A 13,023-nucleotide genomic window follows, 5' to 3' on the forward strand; every position below is an offset into this window, starting at 1 on the left:
CCACGAGACTTCTCAATAATCACAAAATTGTCACCGTGCAACTTTAGACCATTCGATCATTAGCTTATAAAGTTGATCAATGAACATAAATTGGTCTTACGGGTCTCACGAAAAAACCATTGGTCTCACGTGAACTCAACCCAATATAGATATAGATATATATGTTGTAAATAAAACCCAGCAACATCTAACCAAGAAATCTGGAGCAATGGCAACAGAAAAACCTAAAGATTGTGCTGGACCAAACCAACGCCTTTTGAAGTTCTTTTAGTAATAGTTACAGAACAAGATGACAGCAAATCGGCTAAATACGGATAAACAAAAGCAGTGAAATTAAGGTTCTCATAACTTTTAGTTTCTACCTAATCTCACTTGTGACGATGAAGATGGTTGTAATGCCGAAAAAGATTTGAAATCTATGACCAACCAAAAACATAGTCAAGAACGTATACGAGGATGAGGGAAAACGGGTAGAGAAAGAAAGCGATGAAAGATGTCCATAGAGGGAAGGTGGTTCGCCAACTACCAAAGACGCCCATCACAACGCAAACAATCACAATAACCAGGACTTCTGACGAAAAATCCCACGTCAATCCCCGCATGTAAACAAGAGCTAAGAATACCGATAGGCAAAGTACATTGTTCATGGTTGCTGCCCCATATAACTGCAACACAAACACAAACCATCAAATAAGGATCCCCTAACCTAACCAAACCAAACCAAACCCAACCCAACCCACATGACAAGGTCTAGGGAAGATAGGATGTATGGATGTTAGAATCTGATTGTTGTTGATCACACAAAGACGAGATAATCACTTGGATCACGTATTATTCGCTTTCCTAATACGATAATCCATCCCTATTAGACTTGGGTGTCACAAATTTAAAGTATTCGGATAATCCAAATGAAAACTCTAATCTTAAGGGTGCATTGTATCTAGATAGGGATAGAACAGAACAAATTAAGACTTAACAGTTGTTTAGCGTTTGGTAAGACAATACTACACAAGATAAAATAACCAATTTATCCTAATGAGTTGTTTATATATCTTGATTAATTATGAAATTTATTAAGTTATAATAAAATAAATATTTTTTTATAACAAAATATATCATTAAAAGACGATTGAGATGATACCAAAATAAAAAGTTTATGTAGTTTTCAATTTTTATTTTAATATTTTATATATTACTATTTTTATTTACTAATATTTAATAAACTATATAAGTTCATCTAAATATAGAAACCATATAAAAATAATATTATGAGGACAGTAAATTGAAAGTTTAAATAACATAAAATACAATAACTAAGATTTAAAGAAATGAATAAAATGTAAAAAGGAAGACTTATTGATGTTTTAGAAGAAAGAAAATTAGGTCTTATTTTGAGGTTATATTGGTAAAATATAGGGAAGGGTATTTTATTAAATAATTATTTGGGTTGTGTATTTTATATTTTTTTACACATTAAATAATTATTTTATTAAAATATTTTTAGTTTAAAAAAAATTAAAAAAAAGGGCATTTTGGTCATTCGGGTCTTCCAATGTATCATTTCTGGGTCCGATGGAATTCATAGGGCGGATAGCACAAATTGAACCGCGTCTTCTCCTTTTAGAATATATTTTATTTTTATGATTTGATATAGGGTACTAGAGAAATCTTGATTACTTTCCATAAGCGAACCCGGGTTTTTCCAGCTGTTCGATGGCCCCTTTTTACGTCCCCATACCCTCTGTGTGGCGACATAGGGGCAAAAAAAGGAAAGAGTTCAACTTCTATGAAGTTTCTTTCTTTTCTATGGCTGATAAAAATCGTCTTATAAGTTGAATCAATCAAATTCATTCTTCCCGCTCTAGTTAGCAATAACATTGATTAAATGAAGTAAACGCTCCAGTGTAGCAATATTTCATTCCAGTTTCAAAGTTACATTCTATGAACCAAACAGACAGATTCCTATTCCTTAACAAATTCCATTCTAATCCTGCCAACCAAATAGGTGATCAAACTTGACAATATTGCATTCCAATCCTTTTAAAGTCAAATTCCTTTAACAGATTCTATTCCATCCAAAAACATTTTGCGAACCAAACGCCACCTAAAAGCTGTAAAATCGAGTCACTCGTAACTATATGGTAGTTACAACTGCTTACGAATAAGGTTGGACAACAATTACAACTGACTCAGAAGCTTTGAGTCGAAAGCACCAAGTCCTGAAGTCCATAAGACTTGGAAGCTCTTAGCTGAAAGCTTTGAAGCTCAGATCAGATGACTCGGATGCTCGAGTGAGAACCTTATGATTTATATTTGATCAAAACTACTAAGTTTCAGAACTAATTCAAGAAGATTTCCGACCTCCTCGAATTATATCTAAAACGTTTTGAAACTTAAAATTCCTAAGTAAAACCGCGTCCAAGGGCGCAACCCCCTTGACTCTCGCCTTATGGCGATTTAAGACGATAAAGACAACATTTGTGAGTGTGTACTCTGCACCTCCTAACTCACTTTTCACCTAATCAATCTATAGTAAATCACAATTACACCAAAATCATTAATACACTAAAATCATCAAAATGCATTTTGAGCCTCTACCACCAGGAAGAGTAAGACTCTTCCTGTAAAGAGTCATGGCTTGTAGAATGGTTTAGAGAATAGGATTTTGCTAGAAAAAATTGGTACTAAAGTTTTGACAAGTTTGAAAGAGGAGAATGATGTATTATATATTTGGATCCTGAAAAATTGTATTTATGTATATGCTCTCAGGGATTTCAAGCTCATTATAAAAGATTGGAGATGAGAATTCTAGAAGAACATTTTACACCTTACTCTGGCCACTACCAAAAACCCGTGTGAGATTTAATTCTAGGAATACTAAGCGAATACGAAAGTTCAAATGAGAACCATAAATATTAACTATTCCATGTATTATTCATGATGAATAACCCTAAAAAAATTCATCAATAGTATTTATTATCAATATCATGCATTTCATCATGTATTATCATATTGTCCATCTAATTTTCAATGAATAATAAATGAATAGTTGGTTCTTCGGTTCTCAAAATATTTATAGTTCTCATTTCAACCTGGTTGTAGTATTGTAAACCGTCAATTATTTACTGTCGGGTTCGATGGTTGTCAATCAGGTTTGTCATGAAAAAGAATACATGCACAATTTGCAGAAAAATAGAAAGAAAGACTTACCTCTGAGAATGTAAGAGAGGCAGATCTCTTCTTTTTACGGGTGGCAAAGATGATTGCAGACACTGCCTCACTGGAGTTGGTTGCTAAAGGCAATGCAATGAATGAGATGAAGAAAGAAGGGATACCGGTAGCATTAGAAAAATTGCCAACGCTATCTACAAGAGGATCAGCAACCACAGCTGCAATAAGAGAGCCCAGTAACAAAAATAGGACGGCCTTTATGGTTGTCCGGCGAGGATCATCTACCCCCTCTTCTTCGTCTTCACCAGCGTCGTCCCCCAGAAGATCATGTTCTTTCTTAGCCTCCTGAGAAATGCATATTCTTTATGTCATAATGCTATAACATATATACACATATATATAGAATTGTAGAGAGAGAGAGAGAGAGGAAAGTTTGGTTGAGAATCAGTTTTTCGTTGAAAAAACCACCCACAACATGCCATGTGTCCCTCTCCAGGATGAATATTTATCATGAATATTGAATAACAGATTTATGATGAATATGAACGTGTTATTCATTATGAATTGCACATTCATAATGAATATGTTATAACATTCATGATGAATAACACGTCCATATTCATGATGTATATGCCACGTGTCACAATGTGGGCGGTCCCACGTTCTCAATGAAAAAAGAGTTCAAGGGAACCTGTCCCTGTATATATCGCAGACAAAACCAACCCAAACCAAACCTCGTAAGTCCCACCCCGAGATGGGGTGGGGGAGGGGTGGGATGTAGCAGACTTGACCTCTACCTCAAAGTAAAGCGGCTGTTTCCGTGAAAATCATCGACTTGTGCAAAGTGTGCAAAAAGAAAGGGTAAAGCTTAGCTCAAAAAATTTGCGGAGAAAGAACATAACAACTTGAAAAATACTAAAGCATCGCTACAAAGAAAACGAGTTAGAAATAAGCAACAACAATCAGAACAGACATACAAACAAACGAGGCATACAGAAGCGTGTACAAGAAAACATAACCAAGGTAGGAAAACCTACACACCCCTAGTCTAACCTAGGACTCAGAATATCTAGTCTGCTAGCTCCCTAATCCTACCCCCAGCCTCTATCTCTCCAGAACCCTTCCTACCATCTATTGTAACCAAGGGCATCAGAGGTCACTTAGACACACAGGACCCTACCACCTGAGTTACAGGAAGATACCGAAGTACTTTACTTTACTTCTCTTCCATAATTCTTGTATTCAATTGAGAAGGATTACTTGTAACTGGCTTTGACGCCCTCCGTTTGAACGACTAGCTGATCAGTGACTCCCCCGTTTTTTACCCATTCTAAGGGGTTTTCCATGTCAACAGGTGATACGGGTCATTTACCTTACGTTATTTTCCCTACTTCAATTCCATTACTCAATCTCATTATTATTATTACTTGATCGTTGGAACTCAAAACATAGTGGGCTTTAGTCGACATCCAACCAAAACACATACCTCATAATAGTCATGAATGTACTTCAATGTGTCAGGACCAGCAATATGAACATCTACTTTGGACCCCTTGGCCTCCTGAAGCCATTTTCCAATTCCATTCATGAATTCCTCAAAATCAATCTCATCATTTTCAGACTTGTCAAAATCTCTCATAACTCTATCAACAGCATCATCTTCATTCAAATTTATTTCATATACTTGCATTCCGACAACGAGTGCCCTTAGTTCAGCACGTGAAAGATGTTGATTTTTGTTCACATCAATGGAGTGAAATAGCCTGTCATAGATTCCAAAAAAGGTTATAATGTGAGACAGATATTGTCGATACACAAAAGTTGTAAAGGAACTGACTTTTGCATAACTTCTCGGTTAGGTTCTCCTTGATCGGTTAAGAGTCTTCCAAGTGCATGCTTCTTCAAGTACTGGAGAAATCTTGATTTTACATGCTTATGCTTTGCAAAAGCAAGGCGTCTCTTCTGCAATTTAGGCTGCAGAACCTGCAAAAGGTTCTCAAATGACATCAACATCAAACATGAAAAAAGCAGTTGAAATCCAATCTAAATGGCCAGAATAGTCACAACTAGACAAAAGTAAAAGTAATAGTTTCCTTCAATAGAATTACACACATATATTCTTTCAAAACCCCACCTTAAGTCTGATGCCTTCACCCCACCATATGAATGTGTGATGACTATACAAAGGAAATAGAAAATGAATGCAACAGGGTCTGATATTTACCAGTTCACGCCGTCAATTGATCTCAACCAAATTTCATGCTATTATCCAAAAATACATTTATTATTTTCCTACAACTTCAAATAGTTCACATTTGTTTCCCATGTCATGTTCTTTTAATCTAAAAGACTAAAACCACACTTAGGACCTTTTTCTATTAAGTGTTGCCTCACTTGCCACAAGTAGGGTTTATCAATTGTTGTTTGTTTTTGTGCTGAAGGAATAGTTCGAATGACAAAAAGTTGCTATCTCAACCCTGTCTGGAATTAGAATTGAATGAAAAATGATTGTTTGATAAACATTCTGAATGAAAATTCTAAACGACAAAAAAGTATACAATTTATGAATTATTTACATGAAATTCTATGTTATTGTGTATTGAGGATTTCTATGGATATAATAAAGAGGGAACCATGGTATAAGTAACGATTTAACGGAAAAAACATCAGCACCATGACTCACTGATTAAGTCATGTCTCTTTTTAATTAGTCTGTCACACCCTGGGTATTTTGGTAGTCAAATAGTCAATATAGTAGGCTATAGTACAGTGGGTAATGCAGGGGATTGTTAGTTGGTGAGAGTAGTTTCACTTAGGAGTTCTTTGGTTGTTTTTTCATTAAGCCATGTATGGATAAGTTGTATGTAGAGATTTAGTTGTGAGTACAGGGTATGGCTAAATTGTTGTTTGGTTGATGTGCTGAATGAACAGTCTGAATAAGGGTGGACCAGAACTCACAAAGAGAGAGACATGGAAGATGGCTTTCGATTTTTGTGGCTGACAGACTTCTTTAGGGTTTTTTAATAACAGTTGGATATAGTTAGCTTTGGAAAATCATGCACGGGGATCAAACCTATAAATTTTATGTACCACAGTTAGAATACATAGCCACATAATGTTCCATCAGCTAACGTCATTGATGTCTAACCAAAGGGAAAAATACATATCTTGAACTGCCATGGATGAGACATAACCAGTAATGTAAGATATTCATCCACCATCATCATTAATATAACCAACAAAAAAGCACAATATAGACATTTAATCCTCAAACGGTCAAACTCTAAAGAAATGCAGTGCAGTATGAATAATTTACCTGGTAAAGGCAGTATGCAATTAAACAAGAAACCGAGACTATAAAACCAATTAAAACTGCCAAGTGTCTTCCAGAAGATGAATGCATAATTTGTGGGAACTGGACAACTATAAATGGGAGTACAGATACAGCCATAATCATGGCAGAATAGCTTGTCCAAATATCAGTACTGACACCAGAGCCTGCAGTGACATATACAACATAGACAAGAATCAGCCTACAATATAAAGTCTCGAACTTGCCAAGGAAACTCTTGATACCATTTCTAAAAACTTTTTATGGTATTGTTGTCACGCATGGCTCCTTTTAGTTCTCCAGATGTCCATCCTCTAACATGTTAAAAAACAATTAAAACTTTGACACCTTCTCTCAGTTATGTGAACACAAACTGCCAAAGCAAACAATTTAATCTGCATCCTTGCTGCTGAACTATCCCCAGATAAACATAACCGTCCCCATCACTTCAAAACAGTTATGATTTTTGAACATAATGTGACGGAGGAATTTTTTTCAGTGGTGGCAAAGGGAAAAGCATCTAATTAAGAGGATAAATATTGAGGACCTGACAAGGTATCTAGACAGCAAAAAACCCAATACATGAGATTGAAGGGAAAAAGGTGGTGTCTCACTGTCTCTGTTTAGTGATCCTAATCAGTTAACCATCATCAAAATTAAAAGAACACCAAGGCTCCCACCATTGTGTTATTGATCATTTAACAATCATGTTTCTGTAAAAGTATAATGATTTACCCTCAAGATGGCTTGACTTCATGAAACAAGAAATTGAAAACATTTCGTGTATTAGTATGTTTGATAAGACAAGGGACGCACCTACTAAGCTAAATCCTTTAGTATCTTGTTTATCTATAGCAACCGAGTTCTGTATATCACACTTGCCAACGATGACGCAGCTTCCCCATATTACAGTAAGAAGCATGACCGTCGAACCAGCTAATAAACCCATTCCTACAGAGACCTGTTCCTGAGCAACTTCAACAGTTCCAGATAGTCCAGATACTACAAGAAACAAGTAGATCATGAGATATATACAAAACATACATGAAGCATGTATCTACAATTTGTGGAAGAAAACTTGAAAAGGACAAAGCATGTATTACCACTAACCTATACATGCTCATTTCCCACTCGAAAATGTTGGGAATTACTTACCTGAGCTCCATTGATGTTCCAGCTAAAAGGTACAAATACAACTAATGGAGGTTATATGGTTTATACTTGATTACTTAAAGCCAAGCATGTTGATCACTGCTCCACTTCCAGGTAGAATAACAAAAAATTAGAGCTGCCTACTTCTCACAGATAGTGAAGGATTTAGCTACCCTACTTGATTTACATGGAATTGATTTTAAGCTTCAGACTGTCCAAGAATAACAATTAGTTAGCAAGTATACGTCGAGAAAACCAAGTTTGGAAGTGAAAATTACAAAAGGAGTAAGTCCTAAGATTGATTCGGCGGGAAGCATACAGGCAAAACATTCATCAACAACTTAGGGCATGTGTGTTAGCATTAAGCTTAATGAGACTCACTGCTTGTTCGATATACATTTACTGTTTGGTAACGGCTCAATGATATAGAAAGTGGCACCAAGTTTTTTCCAAACCTGCCCTTCCCAATTTAAAAACACAACTTCCATCTACGAAAATACCCTCTCGAAAATACCTTCCAAATTTATACCGATAGATTAATCCGCCCAGACAGCTTTATCGGGACTTAAAGAAAAACCACCCAAACAGCCCCTTAAATTTGTTAGTCCGTAGAACAGAGTGTTAACATGTTATGCACCTTTTTAGAATTTCCAGCAGCAAGCAATCCAAATATAAAAACAAAAACGAAAGAAGCATAGATCTTAATGACGATTAACGAATCAACTCAATAAAATTTACTTCAGATATCATAATACAGAAATCCATTTTCAGTATGTTGGATGTAACACGAACCTAAGCTAATCAGCCATTTAAAAATTTGTGTCTGAAAAGTGAGAGCGAACCAAAACAAAAGGCAACATTAAGTTAGAACTAGAGATAAATCGGTAGTTTATATCGTTATTTTTTTTTTTACCGAGAATAAGCATAGCATCAGGAAGAGCGCCGAGACTAGGAAGCAAGAGACCGCCAACAAGACCTGGCCCTAAAATTTCCAATAGCAGCTCACTACCAGCAGAGAGATATGTAGCGGCGAGAAACATGAGGTAACCATAAACCAAAATGAGGAAGAGATTTCCAAGAGCTGTGTTGGTGCAAGGCATGAATCCATACGTCTGCTCGCAAGATTCCGACTCTTCAGCTGATACAAAGGGGTTGATACGAAGTATACCTCCATATTCATCGTGAACGCCGTCAGAGACGAGATCTGATGATGAAGTGGTGGTGATTACACGGCCGGCGACGGTGAAGATGAGGACAGTTGAGATTGTCACGAGGAACAGCGAATTGTAGGCCATGTGGCCGGCGTCGATCAGTGGGGATGTGATCTGGTATCTGTAACCGTCGAAAGGAGCCTCCCGAAAGCTTTTATTGATTAGTCGACCAATGCCGACTGAATTTAAATTCCACTTTAAAAGAAGGTAAATTTTGGATTCGGTCCCTGATGGTTCCTACTTTTAACGAAATTGGTCCCTCTCTTTACTTATTTTGTATTTGTCTCCCGTATATTTGCAAAATCCAACGAATTTCGTCCCTAACATTTTATTTAATTTTACCGGTTTTTGTTATTTTTATATTTAAAAAAGGATAAAATTATTATATATATTTAATATCATGTTATATAAATAACATACGGTAGAAAAACACCCCTTCAAATCGTCATACACTCGTACACAGGGATGAACTACACTAACGTCCATTTGTGACCTCATATTCTCAAACTCCCGACTTCTTCTACTACTAATTTCTTTTTCGTCTTTTAGATTCACCTGGCAAAAGAAAGACGAAGCGGATGTTCTACAACACGATAGAATATGAAAGATGTGAGAATTTAAAGATACGAGAGAGTTGGGACGAAGGGCAGGGTTTCCTTTGTTATTTTTCTACTAATATATATATATATATATATATATATATATATATAGTGTGTGTGTATATATATAGGGTTGGGTTCACTTAAGACCAAGAATTATTTCGTGAGATTCGTAGACCAATTTATATTCATTGATCAACTTTATAAGCTAATGATCTAATGGTCTAAAGTTGTACGGTGACAATTTTGTGATTATTGAGAAGTCTCGTAGCAATTTTGTGATTATGAATGTTCAGATTGTAGATCTAATCCAAAGGTTGAGAGTTGGTCTTATGGGTCTCACGAAAAACCCTTGGTCTCATATAATCTCAAGTATATATATATATATATATATATATATATTCAAGGAAATGATGAAAAAGACCAAAATGTTCATGGAATAAATTGGATTTAATAAAAAGAGTTAACACTCGTTAGTAAGAAGGACTAAAACTGAGCAATTTTGCATAAGTGAGACACAAATACAAAATAAATCAAGATTAGAGAGGAAATTCATCACAAGTTGCAAACATGGGGGACCGAATCCAAATTTTATAAAAAAAATTATCATCCTTTTATTTAAAATATTTTTAGTTTCAATTATGGATTTGGTTCTTGTGAACCCTTGACTTTATCAGAGTTTACTTATCAATTTTGTCATGTAAGCGTTTATTAAGTCATTTGTTTTATCAATTGAGCATGATAAGGACCAAAAATTTTATCAGGTAAAAGTCATGGCAACAACCGAAGTTCTTACTCGGTGAATGAGAGAGAAGACTCTTACCCATTAGCGTTTACTGGGTAAGAGACTTTTATAAACAATTAATTTTGATGACCGAGAATGTTACGCTACAAGGTAAGAGAGGGTGGTAATTCTTATTGGTAAGTGCTTACTCCGTAATAATTTGGTAAACAAAGGCTTAATTGGGTAAGCGCTTACCAAGTCACATTACTTTACCGAATGTATATGGCAAAAACCAAGAACCTTACCCGGTAAGAGCGAAGGCAATGACCGAGAGTCTTACCCGTCAAATGAAAGCGACGACTCTTATCACAGTTAGCGCTAACAGAGTAAATTGTTGCATACGATACCGTTTTGGTGGACTAAAATCTTACCCGGTAAGTAAGAAATAATATTTCATTTTACCCGTAATCACTTACCCAAATAAACATTTGGTAAACGACCTCTTAGTTTTGATCCCTACAATTTATTTATTGCAGAACAAAACCTTATTATATGACCGTTTGTTTGGTTTTGGCTCCTTCCACTAACAACTTTTAAGTTGCAATTGTTAAACGGCACCACCATGGGCAATAGCGTCACCTTTATAATTTCTTATCTTTTTAACAAAACAAAATGCCAAAAAAACCCGAGACACCTTTTGTCTTCTTTCTCTTTCTCTAACGAATATATGTATACATTTATTGTTTATGTTTTTCATATATTATTTGAGTTTGGATTTATGTTTAATTTAGGATTTTTGACGTTCATATGTTCTTGATGATGGTGGGCGAGATTTATCGTTTTTTACTTATTTTAGAAAACAAGGAAGAATTAGAAGGTACATTTTGCGCTTCATGTGAGGGGCAAATAACTCTGGTTAACATAAATTGTTTGACCCAATTAATGAAAAGGACTTGAGCAAAAATGTAAAAAAAAAGGATATTTTTGTAATAAATACATGAGTAAATTATGATTTTCGTCCCTGTGGGTTGTTAATAATTTATATTTGTGTCCCTATAATTTATAATTGTGATTTTTGTCCCTATTGTTTGCGATTTATTGTTTCGTTCTCAGACTAATTTCTACCTTTATGTAGCGTTTGGTACGCAAACTTGATTGAGCAGGACAAGACGGTAGGACTGGATATTGATAGGACTGGACAAAACAAGTGTATGTCTGGTGTTTGGTATGACTAGGACTGAGTATGACAGAACTAGATAAGTTGGCCCCAAAAAAGTTATTTTATGATTTTATATATTATATAATAGTTATAATTAACACAAATAAAGTAAATGATTTAATTTATAAATATTTTTACACATTTTTCATATACATAAATATAGAATAATACCAATTTTGAATGAAATTTTTGATATAATCGATGGTATTTTGATAAAACCCAATCATACAAAGGAAAAATATATTTTATTTGGTTTGGAAGATCCTTATCAATTGGTGAAGGTAGAAACATTGGTAATTGATGGATGATAGTGGTTGTAGGGACGTGAATGGTGGATAGTAGTGGTGGTGGCAGTCGACAATGGTGGAGGAGGTAGTTGTGGCCTATGTGGTGGAGGTAGTTGTGATGGTGGTGGTTATGGTTGAGGTGGTGGTAGCCAACAATACTAGTGGTGATGGAGATGGACGATTGTGGTTGTGGGGGACATGAATATGGTAGATAGTGTAGTGGTAGCCAATAATGGTGGTCGATAGTGGTAGTCGGTGGTAGAGGCGAGCGGTGGTTGTGGTAGTCGATGGTGGACGTGAGGTGACCCATGGTGGTGGCGATGAACGGTGTTGGTCGATGACCGACGATGGTTGTGGAGGTGGTGGAGGAGGTTGTAGTAGAAGAGAAGGTGGAGGTCACCACCGGTAGTAGTGGTGGTGGCAATGGATGGTGGTGGTCAGTGAACGACGATGGTTGTGGATGTGGTGGAGGAGGTTGTAGTAGAAGAGAAAGTGGAGATGACCAACGGTGGTAGTGTTGGTGGTGGTCAATGGACGACAATGGTTGTGAAGGTGGTGGAGGAGGTTGTTGTAGTAGAAGAGAAGGTGGAGCTAACCAATGGTTGTAGCGGTGATGAACGGGGTAGGTAGGTGGCCGATGGTGGTTGTGGAGATGGTGATAGACGGTCGATGGTGGTTGTGGAAGTGGTAGGAGAGGGGGAGGTCGTCGACGGTGGCTACCGATGGTGGCGGCGACCACAACTAGCCGTGGTGACCACGAAAACAAATATCATGTTAAAGTTATATATCAAACACGGGTTAGTTAATAATATTTTAGTTTATGTCTCGTTCTTGTCCCATCTTGTTCCACCTATTTTGGTGAAACAAGGAAAAACTTTTTTTGTTCGACGCGGTCCCACCTTGTCGCAATTCTTGTCATTGTCCCATGTCGCATCAAACATGAGACAGTGAGTTCTTGTCATGTCTCATGTCACTCCAAACGTGGAACAATGAGTTTTATCACGTCTCGTCTTGTCCTGCCATATCTCATGTACCAAACGCATGTATAAGGAATCAAAATAGTAAAGTACTGTAAACCCCACGGACTGATACACCAATATATTGTAAATCAAAAGAATGAAAATAACAATAAATTATAAATAACAGGGACCGAAAACCATAAATTATAAACTATATGGATGAAAATAATAATTCTGAACAAACCATAAGGAGAAAAACGTAATTTACTCTAAATAATTGTAGAAGAATATTAAAAAACACCAGATATCACATGGAATAAATTCATATAATTTTTTTTTCTAGATTTTCTTACGAATCCACAAGTCACAA

General features: G+C 36.1%; 1 protein-coding gene across 1 annotated transcript; it reads right to left on the reverse strand.

Moving 5' to 3' along the window:
- Window positions 1-209: 209 nt before the first annotated feature.
- LOC112505756 (sodium/calcium exchanger NCL-like) lies at window positions 210-9,029 on the reverse strand. Its single transcript, XM_025109717.1, has 7 exons — window positions 8,568-9,029; window positions 7,319-7,504; window positions 6,488-6,669; window positions 5,009-5,154; window positions 4,658-4,934; window positions 3,211-3,516; window positions 210-665 (listed from the first exon to the last, which is right to left on the reverse strand). Exons 1-7 carry the CDS (start codon window positions 8,947-8,949, stop codon window positions 417-419), a joined length of 1,728 nt encoding a protein of 575 aa, XP_024965485.1. The 5' UTR covers window positions 8,950-9,029; the 3' UTR covers window positions 210-416.
- Window positions 9,030-13,023: the final 3,994 nt, after the last annotated feature.

The sequence above is a fragment of the Cynara cardunculus genome (assembly GCF_001531365.2).
Source record: "Cynara cardunculus var. scolymus isolate 2C chromosome LG 2, CcrdV1, whole genome shotgun sequence".
Classification (NCBI taxonomy): Eukaryota; Viridiplantae; Streptophyta; class Magnoliopsida; order Asterales; family Asteraceae; genus Cynara; species Cynara cardunculus.

Coding starts and splice junctions, on each gene's coding strand:
- LOC112505756 (XM_025109717.1), bottom strand. CDS start 8,949: ATGGCCTACAATTCGCTGTTCCTCGTGACAATCTCAACTGTCCTCATC. Junction 7,505..8,567: donor TGATGCTATGCTTATTCTCG/GTAAAAAAAAAA, acceptor TGTTTCTTGTAG/TATCTGGACTATCTGGAACT. Junction 4,935..5,008: donor AACCGAGAAGTTATGCAAAA/GTCAGTTCCTTT, acceptor AATCTATGACAG/GCTATTTCACTCCATTGATG.